Source organism: Lagopus muta, chromosome 3 (assembly GCF_023343835.1).
Source record: "Lagopus muta isolate bLagMut1 chromosome 3, bLagMut1 primary, whole genome shotgun sequence".
Classification (NCBI taxonomy): domain Eukaryota; kingdom Metazoa; phylum Chordata; class Aves; order Galliformes; family Phasianidae; genus Lagopus; species Lagopus muta.
This window is the reverse complement of record NC_064435.1, coordinates 7,516,513-7,541,082: the sequence shown is the minus strand read 5'-3', so window position 1 is coordinate 7,541,082 and position 24,570 is coordinate 7,516,513. Positions and strand designations below refer to the sequence as shown.

General features: G+C 37.2%; 1 protein-coding gene across 10 annotated transcripts in view; it reads right to left on the bottom strand.

Moving 5' to 3' along the window:
* Window positions 1-24,570, bottom strand: part of ZFAT (zinc finger and AT-hook domain containing) — a 122,342-nt gene that overhangs the window by 7,799 nt on the left and 89,973 nt on the right. For all 10 annotated transcript variants that reach the window (XM_048939698.1, XM_048939697.1, XM_048939699.1 and 7 more), the window contains 5 exons: window positions 22,031-22,119; window positions 16,044-16,182; window positions 10,888-11,006; window positions 9,368-9,494; window positions 7,229-7,359 (listed from right to left, as the gene is read on the bottom strand). In XM_048939698.1, the coding sequence (XP_048795655.1) occupies window positions 7,229-7,359; window positions 9,368-9,494; window positions 10,888-11,006; window positions 16,044-16,182; window positions 22,031-22,119 (605 nt within the window). The remainder of the gene's footprint in view (window positions 1-7,228; window positions 7,360-9,367; window positions 9,495-10,887; window positions 11,007-16,043; window positions 16,183-22,030; window positions 22,120-24,570) is intronic.

Genomic DNA, 24,570 nt, shown 5'->3' with positions numbered 1-24,570 from the left:
TGAGGTACAAGTTGCTCTTCGTTAAGAATCCGCATAACTAAGGACAGCCACAGAATTGTAGAGGTTGGAAGGGACCTCTGCAAGTCATTCAACCCAACCACCCGCTGAAGGAGGTTCCCTACAGTATGTTGCAAAGGAAAGCATCCAGGTATGTTTAGAACCACTCTAGAAAAGGAGACTCTACAACTTCTCTGCGCAGCCTGTTCCAGTGCTCTGTAACAACTCTCAAAGTAAAGAGGTTATCTGTCATGGTCAGCTGAAACTTCCTGAGTTCCAGTTTGGTAGCCACCAAAAAGATCCTGGCTCCATCCACCTGACTTCCCTCCTTTCAATACTTATATGCATTGGTAAGATCTCCTCAGCCTTCTCCACACTAAACAGTCTCGGGTCACTCAGCCTATCCTCAAAGAGAGATGCTCCAGGTCCCTAACCATCTTTTTGGCACTCCGCTGTACTCTCTGAAGAAATTCCCTATCTTTCGTTAATGGTGGAGCCCAGAACTGGACACAATACTCTAGATGTGGCCTCACCAGGGCAGAGTACAGAGGGAAGAGAATCTCAACCTGCTGGCCATGCTCTTTTAACGCACCCCAGGGTACCACTGACTTTCCTGAACATAATATGGAAGGCATTAAGAAAGTTATTTAGCAAAAGTATTGAATAATTAAATCTTCACGGTCTGATCAAAAGTAGAAATCAAAATCTTAACAGCTAATGAGAGACGGGCCACTAAATGAGAAAGCAGTAAAAAGATCATGAGTCAAATGGCTGTGTATTACTTAGGAAGTGAAGCTCTGAATCTTCAAGTAAATCTTTTACATGCATCTGTACCATAAGGAAGACTGCAGAAAAACATTCTGTTTGCAGTGGTCATTCAGGTAGAACTGTCATGGAGAATTAGGAATTAAGGAAAAGTACAGGGATTTGAAGAGGTGAAAATACTTTGGGAATAGGTTAGTTGGATTTGGGATTGGGAAGTGATTTGGTTTTGTTAGAGAGAACAAAGAGTACTGCTCTGCTCAAGCAGTTTTCTGTGTACAAGGCAGGCAGGATTTGCTTTGAATAAAAAGGGATTTCAGTAACTTACTCATACAGGATAAATAATACTGAGGACAAGATTTAAAGCTTTACATAATCATCTGCTGATGAGTTTCTCATATCAGAACAATAACTTCTGTGCTAATAAAAATACTCAAAACATATTTCAGGTCTAAAGACAAGCAAATTAACAACATTTGTTTACTAATATCTACATAAAAACAGGAACTATTGGTAACGTAGACACATAACATGCAACCAAACTTAGCTGAGTTCTACAGTATAGTGATCTACAAGTTTGACTGAAACTAGAAATCCAAAAATCTACTGCTCTGCTCATTAAATTGAGGCAAAAATATAAAACTAGATTTGGATAAAGAATTCTACATGGTTTCTACCTTTGGTTTCAAAGAGATTTTACAAAAATAATACACCCTGCCTTTACACAAAATATGCATATTGAAACAGAACATATCTAGTTACCACTACTCATTCCTGCTCATGACCACTGGAAATGGAAGAACTATAACAAAAATGAGAGATGCTGGATGCAGTCCAAAAAGGGACAACTCTGCTGATGCTGCAGAATGCAGAATGCAGCTTGCAGAACAAGCAAGAATGTTTGCTTTGTGAAACCAACAAAATATATCTTGAATTTTGTCACCATAGAGAATCATTTACAGACAGGACACGATGACAGAGTCCTTTTCTACTAAAAAATAATTTAACAGCTGTGTGCATCTGTGAGGGAAACATTTCTTCACAAGAAGCATGGTATGTATATCAAACAAATGCTTAACATGGAACAATCTTCTCCTCCAGAATTCGTTGGCATCCTTGTTTGATGTAGTGCCTAACTGAAAGATGTAGTCATACTTCAAGGCAGTTTGTAATTGAAAGGTTTTGAAAACATATCTGCAGACACTGCTAATCAAGTGTGGCTGTGATATTGGCATGATTACTCATCCTCCAATCCTGGCTCTGTATTTAACATGCGATCTAAAAACACAGTCCACCTATATAAATTATGAACTGAACAGACTCTGTCAGCAAAATAAACAAAAACACATTCACATTTGTTTTCACCCTATAGCATGAGGGTAAAATGATATCTGCTAAGTGTCACAGAGAATTAAAACCACAGAAAGGAAAGTGACTTGCTTTACAGTGCCAGACACTCCTTGCTATGTTCCGTGTTTCTGCAGAAATGTCCAATTTCTTGTCTGTCTTTACCATTCACTATGGGTATTTCGTATTTTGTTAAAGCATTTATTAATCTCTTTCCTAGCAATTCTTCAAATGTACCACTCCACACTTCCACCTTTTTCCCATTTTACTTTTTCTAGTAAGTGCAGAATATCTCAAATATTATGCCATAAATACCATCACTATCTGTAGTAATCCAGACTTGATCACTAGTAACTGAAATAGATTCAAACTGACAAACTGTTCTTCTCTTGTCATATTGTGATCAAAGCCTCACTGTGGATTTTTGCCAATTTCAGAATATAATGGCAGAACCTCACAACTGGATCCTGGTTTTCTCTCAGGCATTTAGTGTGCATTTCCTTCCTTATCAGCTGTATGTTCCCATAGCACAACAACATGACAGAACTTCTCCCAGACTAGACATCAAAAAGGTTTAATCTTGATAATAATGTAATGTAGTGGCTCTCAGGCAAGAATAAGCTGAAGACATTTCAGATTCTAGACAGAATCTTTGAAAGGACTCACATACATAGCACTATCAGAGCTAACAAGAACTTCCATTTCCCAATCATAACCCAAGCTAGATAGGACTTACATACTTTTTTTTTTTAAGGCATATTATGAATAATGATTCAGTCTGGGATTCATTATTGTTATGCTGTGAAACTATTTTCTTTTATAAAATCATTCCTATGAACAACAAATATAAAACTTCCATAGTCAAAATTGAATTATTTTTTTCTTCTCAGCACTCAATACGTGAGGTGGGAGCTCTGAATACAAAATCTGATCTTGAGTACAGCTGCATAATAATTTGTACTCATGGTTTAATATATAAGCAATATGAACACATAAAACTCAGAAATAAAGTAATAGAACAACGTAAACTCCATAACCTTTCTGCTTGTGAATTAATACAAAATAATTTAAAAAGAAGATACCAAACAGAGCTAGCTATATACATGACATGTAGCAATCTACTGAGAAGGACTTAGACAAAGCTTGTTTCTCCAGGTAAAAGTCTTGCATTAACATGAAATACTACAAGTACTGCACAGAGAAGACATTTAAACACACAGTTTGGGGAAATACTAAGAGATGAAGAGGGCTGCCTTATTCACATAATTTCAGGGATAAAGTGTCAATGGCACATTTACGAGTGAAAGTAAAGAGGAGTACAGATGTTGCAGAAAGTTCCAAGGAGGAAAAGAAAGAAAAAGATAGCAATAATGTAGTGTAACATTCACAGAAGAAAAAGAAAAGAAAAAAACAATGTTTAAAATGTCCTACTAATATAGCATTTCAAAGAAATTTTAAGGTGCAAACATAGAAATATGAAAGCAATTTGCCAGGCCAGCCAAAAATGAGAGATGAAAAAAATAGATTATGTGTGCTCTTCATAAAAAAAGAAACAGAACAGCATAAAAATCAGAACAATAAATGTTTTAAGGAAAAAAAAAAAAGAAACTGAGCAGCTAAGCAAGGACTTGGAGAGGCCACTGAAGAACAAGAATGGAAATTCAGTGACAGATGATGCTGATATATTGCTGACACCCTGAATGAATTTTTTGTCTCACAATTCACAAGAGAAGCTGAAGGTCACAGAATAGAGTGTGGAATAAATTTTCCAGTAGGGAAGTGAAATACGAACGTGTCTTATGATCACCTCAAGGTTAACAATTAGGAACTCAGCATAATTAAAACCTGACAAAGTAGCAGGTACAAATGAGTGATATCCAATAGAAAGCAATGCAGTGTTAAAGACAAAAAGAAAAGCTGTCAGGAGAGGATTACAATCACGTTAATAACATTTAAAGACTTTTCCCCGCATGCTGAAATGGGTGTGGCTGTAATTCTGAAGCCATTCTCTGCTGGGAAGAACTGAAAATAACAAACAGAGCAGTGTCATAGGTCAAACAGATTTGATAAAGCATCAGAAGTACGAAATTAAAAGAGAAAAAAAAAATCATTAAAAAAACAAACACCTCTACAGATCTCCTTTGTTCCTTGCTCTACTTCCACAGAGCCCACCCAAGGTAACTAGGAATCTAAGATACTAGAAAAATTCAGTGTAAGCAGAGGAAGCACAACATCACTCAGCTTGAGAAGTACTACAGTTCTACACTAATTTTATTTTCTGCAACTTCAAAATCAGGGGGAAAAGGCATTTTATCAGCAGCACTCTTAACAGGTAGAAACAAAAAAGAAAAATAATAAAGATTCTGTGCTCTGAGAATTCAATATTTGATGTAGAAGTGGAGCTTATACCACTCTGACATTAGACCACTGGAATTTGTTGATATATATAAAGCAAAGGAAAAGCAGTGATCAGTTCTTAACAGCTTGTAAACTCAAAGGCTAGAACTATGGATTAAAAAGTGAGATAGAATTAATTTGCAATGTGAACACTCACAAAATGCTAATAGCAAATTCAGATGCTCTAACAAGAAAGAGGGTAGGTGTTAAGATGACTGAGAAATTGATCAGATTCAATAGTCAGAAGAGTCACTGAATGTTTTAAATTATTAATTTTCATAGAATCTTTCAGTTGGAAGGGACCCTTAAAGGTGATCTAGTTCAACTCCTCTGCAATGAACAGGGACACCTAGAGCTCGATCAGGTTGTTCAGAGCCCCATTCAGCCTGACCTTGGATGTCTCCAGGGACGGGGCATTAATCACATCTCTGGGCAACCTATTCCAGCTCCTCATCACTCTTATTGTAAAAAAACTTCTTTCCTACATACAGTCTAAATCTTCCCTCTTTTACTTTGAACCATTTCTCCTTGTCCCATCACAACAGACCCTGCTAAAGAGTCTGTCCTCTTCTTTCTCATAGCCCCCGTTTAGATACTGAGAGGACACTCTCGGGTCTCCTCGGACTCCTCGGAACCTTCTCTTCTTCAGGCTGAACAGCCCAGCTCTCTCAGCCTGTCCTCTCAGGAGAGGTGTTCCATTCCTCAGACAATTTCTGTGGCCCTTCTCTGGACACGCTCCAGCAGGTTCCATGTCTCTCCTATACTGAGGACTCCACACCTGGATGCAGCACCCCACGCAAGGCCTCACCAGCACACAGTAGAGAGGCAGGATCACCTCCCTTGCTCTGCCGACTTGTCTTCTTTTAATACAGCCCAGGATACGGTTGCCTTTCCAACTGCTGGCTCATGTCCAGAATGCCATCCACCAGTACTTTCAAGTCCTTTTCAGCACAATCCTTACATCTCCCAGCTTGTATTGCTAACGGGGGTTGCCATGACCCAGCTTCAAGACCTTGCACTTGGCTTTGTTGAACCTCATGAGGTTCTGCTGGACCCACTGCTCAGCCTGACTAGATCTCTCTGGATGGCATCCTCTCCCTTGGATGTGTTGATCACACCACACAGCTTGGTGTCACCATTTTTTTCTAGTTTCACATACACAGTTTCTTCCTCACAGCTGTCACTCATCTAGGCATTGTTTTCTCCTAGGTTTCTGGTAGAAGGGCCTCAAAATACATACTTTTAAGGAGAGAACAGTATTTGGTTGTGGATAATAATGCATTTAGCCTTTTAAATCAGTCATAAATACAGCACAGTATACATGTTGGCACTGAGTAAAGTTATTTTAAATTTGCATGTAGAGATGATTAAATGTCTCTCCTTTTTAATGATAGAATTTAATTTACAAATCTGGAACTGTTTTTCCTAATTAAAAAAAAAAAAAAAATACTCCAAAATTCTTACATGGTTTCTAATGAAAATACCTGTTAAGTAAAAAATAAAAATTATAATAAAAAAAAATTTGGAAATGCTTTTTCTTGAAATTCTGCCTTGTTTCCCTTACATCTGGGTGGCTATTGTCTTCAAACTGTTTTCACAGACTATACACTTCTACAGAATTCTTATGAATTTAATATCCACAATACTAAAACCTCAAGTTAGTTCAGGCAACCATAGTAACAACACTTTGGGTTCATTTAAATAAAAGGAGCTTTTCTCTTAATTTTTCCCTAACGTGAGTGGTCATACTGACTTCAGTCTCATAGAACCAACTGCTGCTAAGGAGCATCAGTAATACTCTTCTCTGAGCTGTTACATGACTGCAAATGAGTTTTGTTGCATCCCTCATTAAGAAAGGCAGTATGAACTCAGACTGGGCACAAGTCTTCTTTGTTCTCATGGCATGTGACTTTAAGACTTTGCATATTTCTCTAACTTTAGCTATAGGACAGCACTGGAAAGGACAAATGATGGTCACTCATCCATGGTTATGGTCAAACAGTATAATGGTTGCAGAGTACGCACAGTTGTATACAAACCTTCCATGTTCTGTTTCCAAAATAATGCAGCACTAAGGAACTCCTGACTCTTTTAGATGACAGTGGGACTACATCCCCACTCATGATGGAGGTACACTATTTTAAGAAGTCTGAAAACGCTATATTTTCTCACTCTCACATGTTCCTATATATATTTATCTACTTATATTTTATGTATTTATACTGATGGCTATGTATTTTATATAAATATATGAGTGTATTTATGTATAAACGTGTGTGTGTGTGCACATAAACTGGGGCTGGGACGGAACTAGGCTATTTAGTCTAGGAAAAAGGAGGCTAAGGAGAGACCTTACTGTTCTCTTCCAGTATCTGAAAGGTGCTTACAGCAAGAGCGGGGCTGGTCTCTTCTCATTGATGACAGGTGACAGGACGAGGGGAAATGGCCTCAAGTTGCACCAGGTAAGTTTAGGTTTAGCAGAGGGTTGTTACTTAGGGTAGCGTGGTTAGATTGTGGTTGGACTCGATGATCTTTAAGGTCTTTTCCAACCTGGGCAATTCCATGATTCTATATATATATACACACAACAAAGGGAAAAAATTACCTTACGACAAATCCTGTGTGTCTTACAAAGTCATTCACAATTTAGGCTTTATAGAACTTCACTGATTTCACAAGAAATATACTAAAATAAAACAAAGCTGTTATGGAGAAGAGCTCTTACCTGCTTTACTACTGTCACAGTTCCAGGTGCCATGGTAACAACAGAAGCAACTGCAGTGGTATCATGGGTTTCTGATCCCAACTCAATGATTTGCTGCAGAATGTTTACAGCTGTTGGATCAAGTCTTTCACCTTATCAGAAAGACAGTATGTATAAGATCATTACAGTAAAGCAGGCCTTAATGGTATGCAAATCGAACTGCCAGAGACACTCCCCTTATGCTTTAACCCTGATACATTGTGCTGCCTGTAAATTCAACCAGCTCACTAGCATGACACTTTAATAACAGATCTATAGGATGAAAGTATTCACAAAACAAATGTGTGCATCAACAAGTGAAACCACATTGCTCATTTTTATAACTATTTTAAAGAGATCAAAAAGAATACACTGACTAAACAAACAACAGATACAACTAACAGCAGTAACTGTAAATTATGCAGCTGTGAGACTATACAAATCCAAATGTGTATTTGCCAGACATTTATATTAAGCAGAATCTGAAGCCTATACTTACAACAAAGACAGCTGTTTGGTATATTAGATATCTGTGTTTATCATCTGTCCAAAAGTGTGCAACACCTCACATCCTTAAATTATCACTAATGTGCTGAAGTGAAAAAGTTAATTTCTTGAGAAAATCAATGCCTATTACATTATAAGTATGGGATCAGAACATGTTTGTCACATTTTTCAATTATCTTTATGTGTGCAATTCTACCAAAGGAAAGGCAAGTTTACAAAAAAAATTACATACTTTCACTTCTCCTACAATGTAAAAAGGAAAAACTCAGCTGCTGAAGAATGTTTTGTGACATGCAGGAATAGGAATCCCCCTCCTGTGGTCGGCATGTCCATACGATTAGCAGTAGCATGATAGATATCAGAAAGGGAGGAAAACTCAAGGTCATGATAAAGCTGCTTCCTTTTGCTGAAATCACTGCTGAAACTAGGAAAGAGGCCTGAAGGAGCCAGTCAATGGAATAAAGCTCATGTCTTAACCCCCAACCTTTACAAACCGATACTGTAGTGGGAATCCAGCTCAGATCATTTAATTTCAAACTAAGTAGTTCTATTTTGTTACCCAAATGAAATTTGGATCTAATTTTATCTGAGAACTGAAAAATGTTTTCTTGCTTTAATTTTTTTCCTGTATAACTGCCTTCAGTTACATAACTGGTATAAACTACTAGGTTTTATATCAGAAAAGTTGGATGATTAAACCAAGTTGTTCTACTTTGAAAATTACTGCCTCATGATTAAAATCAAAACTGTTATATGCAGCATATTCCGTGATCATACTTACTTTAATTTAAATATTATAGCTTAAGAAATTTTCTCAAGATATTTTTAGTCATTCTGAATTCCCACTTATTAACAATATACAGAAAGTGCCAGTTACATAATGGAACTGTGACGTGCCTGGAGATGCCAAAAGAAATGGGAGCTTGTGAAACTTATCTGTATTATGAACCATACAGTTCACAGCAATGGTAAAATGCTCTCCTCTGGCAGCCACTGCATTTATTTACACACATAAATTCAAAAAATATAAGCATTGATTCTAGTCTCTGTTTTAACACTCTCTTAGACCTAAGAGTTTCTTCTTACAGTTGTTATTGTTCCTGACTTATCAATCTCTTTTTCTTGTCTAATGTGATACTGAATGTGATACATTCTGCTTTCTGTACCATTAGAATTAAGTTTGGTTGTACTGTTTTAGGAATACGGTAAATTAAGCATTCCACTGTGTCAGTTCTGTAGGATGGCTGATTTATAAGGGAAGAAAAATGATAGCTAGAGAACTGCCATTAGATACACACCATCTGCTTTGTCAAGGCAGCTGAGTTCACAATACATTGAATAATGCAGGCAGGAAATTCCACACATTTAATAATAAAAGGCAAAGTACAGTGTGGTGATTATTAATGATTTAAGGACACAGAAATTAATTATGAATGGTCACTTACTATTTACTCTCCAAGAAAAAATATAAACTCCCAAGAATTTCTGGATGACAAATTTCAGCATTTTTAACTGTTTCACAGTGATTGTAAATTGCCCACTATACTGAAAAGAACTAGATATTAATGAAAAAATACATATTTGGTGTTCCAACCCCCCAGAAAAGTAACTTACCATTTTCAGAAGTGTATCTAAGGTTCTGTAATGCAGCTACAGCAGCCTGAGTACCTTGATCATCTTCTCCAGCCTCTGTGATATGGAGGTACTGAGTAGATGCTTCTTCAGAAACTTCAGCAGTTAACTTGAAAACAAAACCCAGCCAACGCATGGATAATCTCCCTCTCATTTTAGCAAATTAGAGAACAATCAAAGTTATCAGTCTAAAATAACAAGTTTTGGACAATAAACAAGAGTTATAGAAATTATCTTTCCCACAGCTACTATTTTCAAAAGAGGCTGTTAACATGTACTTTTGTTCTGATGGGACTTTACTATTGTACCAATGACAAAGATTTGCTTGAATCCTGGGTGTCCTCTTACTTTCTCATGTTTGGCCACCAAGGAAGGCGGATATAGTATGGTTTGTGAAATCCATATGGAAATAACACTTCAAAGGACTACATTTTAAAATACTTGCCCCTTCTCCTTTGATTAACTGTCCACACAGAACCTACTGTGATAGTTTTTGAGCATTTTATACTCTATCCATGCGTACTGCTGAACACAAACCACAGGACAGACTTCTAAACCAGGCATCAGGCTGATGCTTAGGGCCGGACTGCCTGAAATCCAGCAGGATCTGAAACTGACTTGTCCACTGCAATTGATTTCGGTTTTTCTCCTGTCACTGGAGACCAACAATGAACTAATCAGGCAGTGGAAACTCAGCTTGCTAACTGTGATTTTTTAATGGAAGTGACTGGATGGATCTGCGGTTTTGCCATAGCTTCTACATCTACATTCAATTTTGTTTCATTAAAGTAACAGTCCTTATTTTAAAACAAATTGCTACCCAAGTTACAGCAGAGAAAAGATTTAAAAGTTACAGCTGCTTAAGGCAGCTGCACTACCCCACCCATCAAGAAAATTCAGATGGGTTTTGGCTTTGCTTTGTTTTTTTCCTGACTTGGCTTCTTAGATCTACGTTAAATATTTTAAGCTTTGCTCCTAATCATTGATGCTGTGACTCCTATATACTTTGGACACAAGACCAAATAGTGGAAGACATACTCTTTCTAATAGCATCTCATTTAGCTGATTAACATATAAATTCAGTTTTCTGTATTTTAACATTGGCCCAAGTCATAAGCTTCTTTCATTAATTCAATACAACCTCACAGCTTTGGGCATCTTCAAGTTAACATCAGTGAATATTTTTTGTATGTATATTTTTTGTATATATGTTTTTTTAGTTTCACATATTTTTGCTAAAAATTTTATTCTTTCTACAGCAGAGGACTAGAGCCTTCTCCATACAAAAAAACACAGTACATTATTAGTCCAATTACTAGTCATGAAAGCAGTCAATATTGACAGTCAAAGGAGTGTGTGCATTGAAAATGGTGATGAGAGAACACAGGACCTCCTGTTCTTATATAAAGTTGAGAACATACTTTTGAACACTTGTTATCCTTAACTTTCCCTCCATAACTTCCTAAAATCCTAGGCCCAAATACATGATAAATTTGCTTTACCTCCCACTTTGCTTCTCCATCGTGTTCCACAAGCTTCATTCCATGCTTGTTCTTAAGATGTCTGTTGAATTCCCATTTTGTGCCATATACAAAGCTGCAAACAGGACACTTAATACCACCTACAAGGAGACAAAAATAAATTATTTTAGTTATTTTTCTATTAGGTATTTTTCAAGGAAGTAAATACCCATTTCATTTAACCTCATCTCTGCTAAGATTTACAATTTAATTTTAAAATCTTTGCTTTCATAATGTAAATAGTATGAAAGACTGGAAAAAAACCTCACAAAGTAGGTGAACTCTTAAAATGCTTTAAAGGCAATTTTGGATAATGGTAATAAAAGGAATCTGGAACAACTCATGCACCTGGAAAGGTATAGCAATCTTGCTTCCCTACCTTCATGTTTCCCTATGATGGATGGAAAGTTGGAGGAATGCTGTTTCCATCTTTCTCTGCTTCTACATCCCTCTCTCTCTTGGGAATCCCTCCCCATTACAAACATACAGCTATCTGCATTAGCTTGAGATAGTACTTCATTTCTGTAATTAAGTCCAAGCGAAAAATAATGGTTTCAAGCCTACTGAGCTAAATGTTAAGAGAGATAGCCAGAATATAACAGAGGGAATTTAAACTGCAAAGTAACAACTTACTTACTGGGGAAGAACATAAGCTCACAGTCATGATTCTGGTTGAAACTCAAGCTAAGCAGCACTAAGAGACCATGTGTAGTTTCCAAGTGACATTTCTTTGAAGTCCAAGGGTATTTGTGACTCATACTATGCCATAGGCCAAGCATAAACTAAGACTAGTACATGCATTAAATAATTCTAAATAAATACTTTTTCACAATAAATACCCTTTTATTTCAAATTGTAGAGTTCTTCAGAAACTTCAATGCTTGCTCCATTGCACGCTGCCGTAGCTTCTAATGTAAATTGTATGTATATTCAAAAAATCTACAGGAATGGGCTCTATCAAGTTTTATGTTTAGATACTGGCTTCCTGCTGTCCTGTTAAGACACTTGTTGTCTTTGAAGATCTTTCTCAAGTTCAAAACAACATTTTTGTGAATTTGGCTCAGTGTTAACCTAGTAAACAATTTTTTACAGGTAAAAAAATACTGAATATGATGAAATCATAAGCGGCGAATTTTAGACTAAACAGTTTTCACTTCTTTTTCTTATTAAAGTCACTTGTCAAATGTCAGATTCCAGTTGTTTGTAATTATGCAAGTAAGTTTTTTGGTTTTTTTTGTTTTGTTTTGTTGTTTTTTCCCTATTGACTAAATAAGAGCAGGAATAACATATGATAATTTGTTGCATTAGGTGACCAGAACTCACATTAACAAATCTAACTGCTTTAGGAGCCATTCCACCAGATGGCAAATGATGACTCTTACTCATCGTGTTGAAAGGCTTCAAACAGACTCTCACAAACTGGCAATAGGCCAAGCTCTCACTGCCCATAGTCTTTTAAGCATAAGGTGATTAGAAAAAGCTTTCAATGTTACAGTCATGGAAATCCACCAAATGGTATTCTACCAGGTGAAAATAAACTTTCTGTTTTGGTAAAACAGAACGTAACTACACGCACTCACTAGAGTCTCTCATTGACACTTAATATTCACCTATGACTTCCCCCTCTTTGCTCTCAGTCTAGTGTAAGTCCTCACCAAACTTCATCATAGCAGATGCTTAATATTCTACCCCAGTACACAAAAATGAACTGGTTTCTCTATTAGAGGGCTTAAAACTCTGCAGTTCACAAAAGCAAAATAATGTGGCTCTGATGAGGACAAAGAAATTATCGGTTTGAGAAAAGGAAATTAAATATTAATTCCACACTAATCTGTACTATTAGAAAGGAATACTATTGTGTAAGAGAAGCCTTTCCCACATTAGTTATGGAAATCATTATAACAATACACCAGATTAATTAAAGTGCAACTTCTGTTACTGAGACTTTAAATAAAGAACAACTACGAAAGCACAGAACTGATAATATTTAAGTCTAGGTCAGTGATTTGATATTAAAGCTTTGGAAAACTAACTTTTGCACAATTCTTTAAAAATTTGCAGCAGAGAGTCAGTAAATGACATATCTTCTATTTTTAATATCAAAACTGATCTCTGCAACAAAAAAATACACAAAGACAACTGTTTTTGTCTGCTAAAGTGATGACAGTGGTATAATAGACCATAAGGCCACAAATAGATCATCCTGAATGTACTGAGCAAGTTGCTGCATGAACACAAATAGAAAACCCATACTCCAGAGAGTGCAGAAATACATAAGCAAAACAACGCGTGGTAGGGAATAATCAGTAAAGAAAAAGTAAGCAATTTACAGGAAAAAAAACCAACATGACATGCTCAACACTGGAGAACAAATTAAACTAAAAAAAGAAACTATCTAATGAGTTGGCAGAGTCCTCTAATATAAACTCCGAAGAGAAACCCTCCTGGCTATTCCCAGCAATACATAATTCTCTTGCCTCTTCTATTTTCTGAGCACTTCCAGGAATGTACAGTGGAATCTAGCAGTTTACATGCATTTAAGTATTTATAATTAAGGTATTTGGAACACTGCACTGTAGTCACAAACCAAATGACAAGAATGGAGAAGAAAAGATGAGTGCATGTGAGATGATTCACTCTTGGGTAACTTGGAACAAGCAGGATACAAAATGAGGAATACTTTTACATGGCTTCTATTAGGTGTTAATTTTTGTTTGCTTCCCTTCTCTTTTTTTTTTTCTTTTTTTTTTTTTTTAAACCCACTCATTTACTGATTCTCTTGCCTTTTCATACTTGTCTGCAGTCCTTTAATTTCAAAGGACTTGTTTAATAGCAAGTCTGAACAGTCATTTTCTCTAATATGAATACATGAATAATTTTCTAAAATAGTTTTCAGATCCATGAATATGTTAAATTGAAGCTTGATAGAGACTACTGAGGCAGCAAGTTGCAACCACTGACCAAGGCTGCATATCTTGTCACACTGCATCATACGTCCGCATTGATCCATTTGTGCTGTGACCCAAAGATCCTCTGATTCCAAAATCAGGGAAAAAATTAACTTGAACAGCACTTATGTGCAACTCCAAATGCAAATCTTAATTAACTCAGTCTCCCAAAGGGAACATTTTTTTCCTAGTGAGATACCAAGACACTGAGAGGGGGAAAAAAAAAAAGATAAATGATCTTCATACGGTCTGACAAAAAAACTACAATGATCCCATTTTTGAGTCCACATGTAATACTCCCCACAACAGTCTACACAGGAGGAAGAGGAGCTGGCAAAGGAGGTTGCATGTGGGAAAACTGCATCTACTAGCATGGCTTTCCTCCTGATAGTCCTGAGATGAGGCATAGTCTTGGTCGCTGTTACACAAATTTGAAGTCCATTCACTGTTCCTATACCTTACAGAGCAGGTGAACAACTGGGAAGCAAGCACAGTGTTAGTGGTAGCATGGGAAATGTGTACGGAAAGGAAGAGAAAGAAGTCAGGGAAAACAGCATGTCTAGCAGAGAAAAACATAAAGGGTAATTCTCTTTAATCTCATTCCAAGGTCCTAATTCTCTGACAACAACTGCATTCCCTATTTTATAATTTGTTTGTTTGTTTCAGTGGAAAAGAAGTAATAAAATCAACTCTACCAAACCCTAAAATATTTGCAGAACAATTTTTTTTATTTAATTAGGCCTTTCCATCTTCAAGTCTAGGCACTAGAACTGGATAAGGTTTGTGTTTCATGAACCTTTTACACTCACAAAGGTATCTGATAGCAGTCAATTGTTTGTTTTGATTCACTGCCCAGTGCAAAAAAGGACTGATGGGAATCAGACAACCAGTACATGCGAGTGCTTTGCTGTTACTCAGGCTCTGCAAGGAAAAAGTTACACTGTGACTGATGCCTGTATGAAGTAGAAATGGCAGAAATAAAGCAAATAGTGCTGTCCATCTTTTCAGAAGGAAATACAGGACTTCAGCTGAAAATCATCAACAAAAAATAATGACAGTGAGTAATAGAACTTCTAATGCTAACTACATAAACATGATAAAATAAACTAATTCAAGCTGATTTTCTTTCCCCTCTGACGCTCTGTTAGCTCCTGAATTTTGGATATCCGCCAACATTCTCATTACGTCTTCTTGACCTGTCTATGATGGCCATTTCTTCAACTGACAGGTGCCTACAACTAATCAGTTTTATTTTTGTGTAGCGCAACTTTAGTTTTACACAATAACAAGGAATGGAACACTTAGGACCTTAACACAGTGACACGAAGAAGAGAAATGCGGGCCAGGTACAACAACCTTATGATGTGGAGACACAAGATGCAGCATAGAAGACAAGGAGTGATAAGAAATGGGACACAAGGTTGGTAAAGAAGATCTCAGCTATAAACTACCAAAAAAAAAAAAAAAAAAGATCTGCAGATAGACAGCACTGATGCCCTTCACAAGTATTTTGTTGCTCTTTAAACTATTAACACTAAATTTGGATGTAATTTGGAGCTACAGACCAATTAAAAAGAAAGTGTAAACATGCAGAAACCAACATGTTAACACTGACCTCAAGCAGAAGGGGAGAAGAAAACAAAGCCATCAAGATTAACATCATTAGATCCAGATTAAAGACTATTCTTAAATTAGGTTGTTAAGATTTACATTATACTAATACTTACATACATAAGTTGTACTTCCTTTGGCCACAAACAAGCTTTTGAGCAGTACTCTGTGCAACTGGTTTTATCTGCACTCTCTTTTGCAGGGGAACAATTTAGTGTCATTTACTCTCAGTGTTTAGTTCAACCTTGTAAAATTGTCATCGAAATTTATCAGTGTGTCATTCATTTCAAGATACAGAATCTTTACTTACAGAAGGAGACAAGTGAAAAAGATAAATGTACACAGCAGTGAACAGAACAGGCAAGGTCGATCAAAAGTCTGATTCACTCGCTCTTAGAAATCAAGAACAAAGGACAGTGAAAGAACAGTTAAAGGCAGGCTGTTCAGAATTACCACAAAGTAGTACTAATTTATAACATAACACCCAATAACATGATGAATAAATATCCTGCAGAAGTTTATTGTACTTCAGGTTTGCTTCAGCAAGATAACATCAAATCTTATAAAGTGGATGTTTACCTTGTTGGATAAGAGCTTCTGCAGCAGGCTCCCCAGAACCTACATTTACGAACTCTTCGTTAGGATGCTTTTTTTTGTAATGCCTCTTCAGGGAACCAGATATGTTGCAGGAATAACGGCAGTGTGCACAACGGAAAGGCTAGGAGCAAAAAGGAAACAGCTCTAAGCTGCCAGATTTAGATTCAGAGAAACCAGGTTGAATTCTAGTTTGGGCATTTTCCAAGGAGACTTTCCAAAATTCAACACAAAGTCACAACTAAATTTTACCTGCAATTTCAAACTTGTAATTATATGAAAAAAAAAAAACCATAAAAAAAAAAACAACCAAGAATTCTCAACATTATAATATCAGTACTTACTTTCACAATTCAATAAACTGGGTATTTTCATAATGAAATCAGACCTGATCTCAGGTCTGACCACACAGAAATCCTCTGCAAGCGATTTACTCAGTTGCCCTGAACAAAGTAATTTTCGTCCGAAAAGAGGGAGTAAGAGAGCTAAAATAACTTCAGCTTTTGAGTGACACATGCAACTATTAAAGGAAGCTAGGCAGAACTAGATCTGAAACAGAATGCAGACACTGACTGAACTCCCTTCGGGAAAAGTCAAGTTCCTCAGAACAAGCAAAATGCTTCATGTGCAGCCACACTGACCAGACTCATCTAAAGCTAGTCAGCAGAAAACAGCTGGTACAGAAATTCTGATTAAGAAGCTGAATTTAAAGCAGGGAAATGTCTGCTGTCAGGGTCTACTGACCAGAACATTGCCCTAACGTTGCTGCTCATGACCTTCCTTGAGGCTTCAAGTCTCAATAAGAAAACTGGTGTTCAGATTCCTTTAACCTTTCAATCCAGAAGGTGCTGTAACATTCAGCCTTCAATCTTTTCATAGTAATGCCCTCCTTTTCCACAGCAGGTACCACAGTTCTTTCAAGAAAATATTTCATGCAGATTGCTTAATTGTTGTATCAGTTTAAATACACTTGCATGTACTGTTATTATGTGCTGTATGACAGCAGGATTGGTAGCAGAGTGGGGAGAGGCAGTAATTTTTTCTTTAATCTGGCCATATAGAGTTGATGGCACAACCTCTATAGCTCTGTGCAAACAGAATACATTTATGCTATGATAATGCACATAACAAACATGAAATAGTACATGCTGAATTATACTAAACCTAGCAGTGGATGTTCTATGATCCTGAAGATGAAAACAGAAGTGCAGAAAAACTTCAAAAATGGTCTGTCCAAGTCACCAGTACGAGATCACAAAATATTCTGCTATTGTCCTATTTGCCAATATGAGGTCACACAATAGTTTCACGTGTATCTACTCATAATTATTTCTAATTAATACTTTGGAAGTTTCAGAATAATCAACCTTTTACATTTGGTTCAGTTATTTCAAACATGTCTGATGGTAACAAAAGGTCTGAACAATATGCAGTATTATGCTATCTGCTATGCAATTAGAATACTTCACACATTTCAGCTAAGTACAGGGCAGAAAATAGGACAAGAAAGCAAGCAAGCAAATGAACAAAACAAAAAACATAGGCAAATCTAATCATTGGTAGAGAAATTTTCCCAAGGCTTCTGTTGTTCATTACTGCTCGAAGTTCACCATCTTCAGCAAATTACATTAGCATCTCCAAGCCGTAATGGAAAAGGGCTTTTCTAAACATCCTGTTGATTCCTTTAAGCAAACTGTATTGTAATGGTGTAACAGCAGCAACTTGACTGCTCTACTACTGTCTACAGTGCAAATTCATGGAGCTGATACTCAGAAAAAAATGTTCAAATGTCAAGTTACAAAATTTTTGTTGTCAAAAACAATCTGAACGCATCTTAAAATCATAAAACTGACCAGATTCAATATCTCAATAAATCTAACCAAAAGAACGAGTGCTAGAACTTGAGAATGGTGAAAAAGGACATCACCTTACCACTGATCATCATGTTCTTCTGCAGGTATAATGTTTATACATACAGGGAAATGAATGAACAATACATCTGGATGGAACTGTTTTATCAGAAGAACTGTCAGCATGTTTAGTGTTCATGAGAATACACCAAATGACACAGTGCAAGTTCTCTAGAAATGCTATTTTCAAAACAGGCTTTAAAAATACACTTGACTGAAGAAACGCTAACTGTTAAGAAATACACAAAATAAATCACAGATTTTTAAATGACCTAAACATGTACTGAAGTTATGTAACAGGATCGCTTTAATGATGTGACAAGTGTTAGAAAATGGCACAAACAGAAGTACTCTTAATAAGTTTTCCAATTGTTTTACACCAGTACAGCAGTTTTTGTTTTGATCTATTCCTCCCTTGTACCATTTGGCTGATTCTAAGTATTTTCTAACCAACTTAGTTTCCACTGCCTTTCAACTTCATTTACCATGACCAAAATATCTTTCTAACCCTTAATTTGTTTTCTCTCTGGTTACTCACATCTCTTCCAGGTTTTCAAAATCTATTCCAATATTTTGTCACTCTACATCTGCCCAGCTTTCCTACTATGTCAGGAAAATGCAGTCCACTTCAAATTTGTTTCTTCAAATTCTATGCTGTACTGTTTTGCTTTTGTTTTGTGTTTGCTGTTTGTTTGTTTTTTTTTTACCAGAATAATGTCTGAGCATTGGTGGATGTCTCCATGGACATTGCTGAGGGAGCTGGCAGAGATGATTGCTGAACTGCTCTCTGTCATCTTCGAGAGGTCTTGGAGAATGGGGAAGGTGCCTGAAGACTGGAGGATAGCCAGTCCGGTTTTCAAAAAGGGCAAGAAGGATGATCTAGGTAATTACAGGCCAGTCAGCCTCACCTCTGTCCCTGGAAAGGTGATGGAACAGCTTGTGCTGGATGCCATCTCCAGACAACCGGAAGAAAAGGAGGTTATCAGCAGTAGTCAGCATGGGTTCACCAAGGGGAGGTCATGCTTGACCAACCTGGTAGCCTTCTATGATGTTGTCTCTGGCTGGGTGGATGGGGGGAGAGCAGTGGATGTAGTCTACCTTGATTTCAGCAAGGCTTTTGATACTGTCTCCAGAACAAAGCTGAGGAAGTGTGGGATAGATGAGTGGACAGTGAGGTGGGTTGAGAACTGGCTGACTGGCAGAGCACAGAGGGTCATCGCTGGGGGTGCAGAGTCTGGTTGGAGACCTGTAACCAGCGGTGTTCCTCAGGGGTCAGTGTTGGGTCCGGTCTTGTTCAACATCTTCATCAGTGACCTTGATGAGGGGATAATGGCCACTCTCAGCAAGTTTGCTGAGGATACGAAGTTGGTAGGATTGGCTGACACACCTGAAGGCCGTGCTGCCATTCAGTGAGACCTGGACAGGCTGGAGAGCTGGTCAGTAAGAAACCGGATGAGGTTTAACAAAAGCAAGTATAGAGTCTTGCATCTGGGGAGGAATAATTGCATGCACTGGTACAGGTTGGGGGATGACCTGCTGGAGAGGAGCTCTGCGGAGAGGGACCTGGGTGTCCTGGTGGACGACAGGTTGGCCATGAGCCAGCAGGGTGCCCTTGTGGCCAAGAGGGCCAATGGCATCCTGGGGTGCATTAAAAAGAGCGTGGCCAGCAGGTCAAGGGAGGTCTACTCTGCCCTGGTAAGACCTCATCTGGAGTACTGTGTCCAGTTCTGGGCTCCCCAGTACAAAAAAGACAGGGATCTCTTGGAAAGAGTCCAGCGGAGGGCCACGAAGATGGTGAAGGGCCTGGAGCATCCCCCCTACGGGGAGAGGCTAAGTGAACTGGGTCTGTTCAGCCTTGACAGAAGAAGACTGAGAGAAGACCTGATCCAGGTCTATAAATATCTAAGGTGTGGGGGGAAGAGTGGCGAGGCCGGACTCTTTTCAGTGGTGAATGGAGACAGGACAAGGGGAAACGGCTGGAAACTGCAGCATAGGAAGTTCCGCACAAAGAACTTTTTATGGTGAGGGTGATGGAGCACTGGAACAGGCTGCCCAGGGAGGTGGTGGAGTCTCCTTCTCTGGAGATGTTCAAGACCTGCCTACCTGTGTGACCTGCTGTAGGGAACCTGCTTTGGCAGGGGGGTTGGACATGATGATCTCTGAAGGTCCCCTCCAACCCCTATGATTCTGTGATTCTGTGATTCTGTGATCCCTGGAGACATTCAAGGTCAGGCTGGACAGAGCTCCGAGCAACCTGATCTAGCTATACACGTTCCTGTTTGTTGAAGAGGAGTTGGACCAAATGACCTTTAAAGGTCTCTTCCAACTCAAATGAAGGAAATTTCCTGTGACCAGTTTCAGCTTAACCAAAATAAAAAAGTAAAAAAGTTCTAAACAGCAGTGTCTGTAGACTAGAAAAGCAGTACAGCAGTAACTAGTCACCAAGAACTCACCTATCACTAAACATATAAAGAAAAAACAAAACATAATCTATTTCAGTTTCTCAGATATCTATAATTTAAATCAAACCATGAAATGTTGATAATTATTTTTAATTCATTTTTTTTTTCTTCCAGTGCTCCCTGAAATGAGTTCTTGTACTTCTGAGGTCCAGGTATTACCAGCAACTCACTGTCCACACAGGAAATAGTTCTCAGCACAGTAACAGGATTAACTTCGATTTCTGCAGCTCTGGAATTCATTTTTGAGAGTGTCCTGAGGTCCAAATTCAAGCACCTGCCAACCACCAGGCTTCTGTGACTCAAACACCATGTAGCTTGGAAATGGGATTGATTGAACTATTATTAGATTGTGTTGCTACTGATGAGCTTGATATGCATAAAAGCAACTATCCCAGAGAGAGGTAGGTGTTACTAAGAGACAGTTAATGAACCCCTCTTAGCAAATATTCCTGATTGACTTACTTCAGTGTTTTGCAGTTCTCTTAATAATGCATTGAATAGCCACAATTCAATTTAGGCTTAGAGGACTGCCAAGAGATATTTTATTTGTAACACTAAAATATAGTCAGAACTACCCATGTTTTAACTCATAAAGCACTTACTATGAGTACTTTCATCTCATTAGCCATTTAAAAAGGAAAAGAGTGTTTTTCCACTAAAAAGATAGGAAAAATTTTTTATATATATATTATTGGTCTTTAAGAAAAAAAATCTTTCTTTAAAATATACAGTCCCTCTAGATGATTTGCTTCATTTTCCTATATGATCTTGCCTTCCAAAACTTAAATCATGAGTCAAAAAACTGTCATTCTTTCTGCTCTATGAAGAAGCAACTAAAGTGTACTCTTCATAGAAGCAAACTAATTTGTTAGATAATGAAAACTGTTTGCATATCAAAATAGTATGACATTTTCCATGATTACTATGTTCATTGCTAAGATAAGTGTTACATTAAAATGAACATTTCATACATAAAAAGTACCCGGTTTTTCGGGAAAAAAAGACAAGGATCATTTCTGTTTTCTGAAAGCAATATTTCACAATTCATTGCATCAAGATCATGCCGAGAACCAATTTGAGAATAAAGCCAAACTGAAGTCTACACATTTCTCACCTAAACACTTCACAGAAGCATTAACAATCTTCAAAATTCTCTCCAAGCCACATTTCAGATAAACGTGTTGGTTTTTTTTTAAGTTAATTAATCCTCATCAATTTTCTTCAAGTGTATGAACTCACATACAAACTTTCACAGCAGATTAAGATGGGCAATGAACAGTGATGGATGGGATGCATATTCCTACTTAATAAGGAATTTTAAGATACATATGAGATTAGTAATGTCAAGTCAGACATAATGGTTACATCTGATATAGATTTTAATACATGTATCTTTGTCAGGTACAGATACTGAAAACAGTCCACAAACAAAACAAATCCACCTCAGAAGTCCGAATATGAAGTGAATATTCCCAAAATATTATATTATTAAGATGCTGTAATTGTGACTATAAAACAAAATGTGCTAGTTTTGAAGCTGTTGCCTGAAGTTCCATGTATTTCTGAATGTTATCAGTAACGACAACTTATGTTTTCTTACCTTGAAAGGGACATGTTGTTCCATATGACGTAGGAGTTGTGGCTTCTGAACAGCTGTATAGTCACATACTGTACATTTAAACTGCTTTCCTGAAACAGGTAGAAAATGGAATCACAATTTTCTATTTAAATTCTGAAAACTACTGGTAATATTTCTTCATAATGATGATTTCCAAAATTATAATAATGAACAATACTCAGTTTACCACCTGTTCTCCAAAATTTGATTAAACAGAGTGAAGAGCAGTAAGGAAGAAAAAAGGCTTGAGTGTCACCTTTAAATTACAAGTGTTAACTATTTGAGGTTCTCTTGGGATAGTTTTTTGGTGAAAAAGAGAAAAAATCAGTACAGCAGAGCCTAAATGGAAGAAGGAAATAGAGAATTTACCACTACAGTCACCTTTAGTTTGCTATTCATAAAGCAGATTTATACATCTCTAAAATATTGATGTTTGGTCGTGGTTATATGGGTTTACTCTTCTTTTGTCCCCAGTAGTGAGTTGTTAAAATTCAAACACATTTAAGTTTGCTCGGTTTTCCCTGCATGCTTTCTTGATATATTTCAGGTATAGCATGACAGAACCTATTATTTTTACCACAAGATTTCTTCAATGTATTTTGCTCTACTTTTCCAATAATGATGCAAAGTACCTTAAAAAGATTTCTATGAAGGCTTAACCCAAGACACAGGGAGAAATAAAATTGGTCATAGAATGAAATAGGATTAATATGGCAAACAGCAGAACTTCATGTTCCCACCTTTCACTTTTGCTTACACAGTTTTAAAAATGAGCACAGACTGCAGCAGAGAGCATGATGGCTCCTTGTTCATTATGAGCTTTTGCCTTTTTTCATCTAAATCTCTGCAGTAACCCTCAGACTCACATACAGTCCTACAAGGCAAGAGAGAGCACATACTGAGATTAGCTCACACCTCCTGTGCGGTGTCTGGAGGCTGCCAAACAGAAGGAGAATGGGAAAGTTCTATCATCTGTCCTTGTAGTGCTGACTTGTATTTATTTTAAAAGGGGACACATTTTCTCAAAGTGTTTGGGCTTAAAATAACTTCGGAACTTCTACTCGACAACAGAACATGAAGACAACTGGAGCATAGTTGCAAAACTTTGTTCTCCCAGATACAAGGCTAAAAAGTCACTGAAAGATTCAAGATACACTGTGTTTCTCAAGTACTTTACAGACTGCAAGTCTGATTGTCAGTACAGTCATATAATTTGTAGAGACTGCTTTGTGGAAAAAAAAATACAAAAAAACCCAACAACATTAATTCAGTACAGAAGTGTTATCCAAAGAAAAGTGCTTCTTTAAGTTCTGCATAGAAAGATTATGTTGTATTCCTAGCTTATTTGAAATTTTTTTCATGCCTACAAGTTTTTAAGTCAGGCCTTAATACTGCAGTTACTAAACCTGAAATAGCAATAAGAAAACAGAAGAATAAGAAATGGAATTGCAACTACCCAAGCTGATAGGAAGAACATTCAGTCTAAAAGTGAACGTTTTTAACAGAGGGCACGACTAATGTCTAAGACAATTTACTCAAAAATCAGATAGATGCCCTGTCACGTGAAGTCTTTAAATCAAGTCTGCTTAGATATAATACATCTAAAAAGATGTCCCACACAACCCATCTGAAATATGATGTAGAATTATTAAATTACAGTCTGTATTCTGCAAGATATCAGACTCTGTGGTCATAACAACCTGCTTTTAGCCTTGAAACCATTACTCTAAGAGGAATGAATTCTCTATGACATTTTCAAGAAACATCTGTAGCTGTTTGTGGCTCTGTAAAGAGGGAAGCTCTCAAACAAACACCATGCAGTACTTCTCTTTGTGCACCTTTTAGTTTAAAGCATTTTCTCTCCCCAATCTTTTTTCCTTATGATTTAAAAATGAAATAGCTTGTCTCCATTTTTTGTCTTGCTTTCAAACTCCCTTTCTCTACACATTTAGATTGTATCAGTCCTGCTACGTATTAAACGTAGAAAGACTGCATTTCCTAATTAAATGCCCATGGTTGGCCAACTATATCTGATCAAAGCAGTGTGTGTGTTAAAGCTAATCAAAAAGCAAAAGAAGCAATAGGAAGGATAAATAAGTATTGTCTTGAAGAAATCAGGTTTCTTTAAATTCTGAATCTCACTCAAACAATTGCAAGCATTTTATAACAAGCGTGAAAGCTTCCATGAAACAAACCTATGAAAAATTGTGTTGCAATTTCTGATATCTAATTAAATAATGAAAAACAGCTTTTCTGATTTATTTCTAATCACAATCAGTAATAAGACTGGGCTGCAGAGTTGTTTTCTATCATGTCACCCTCAAGTGGAATAAAAGAGACAGAAAACTACTTTATATTCCACTAGGTAAACTGACCTTGCAAGTCTGATATTTGAACAAAAATTGCCCAGATTCCTAACTCAGGAAGACAAGACTCAAAGAGCAGAAGCATCTCTCAAATTCATTTGTTTGTGAAATAATTGAAAAACACTAGCTATGTGCTAGTGAGAAGTTCTGAAGTGC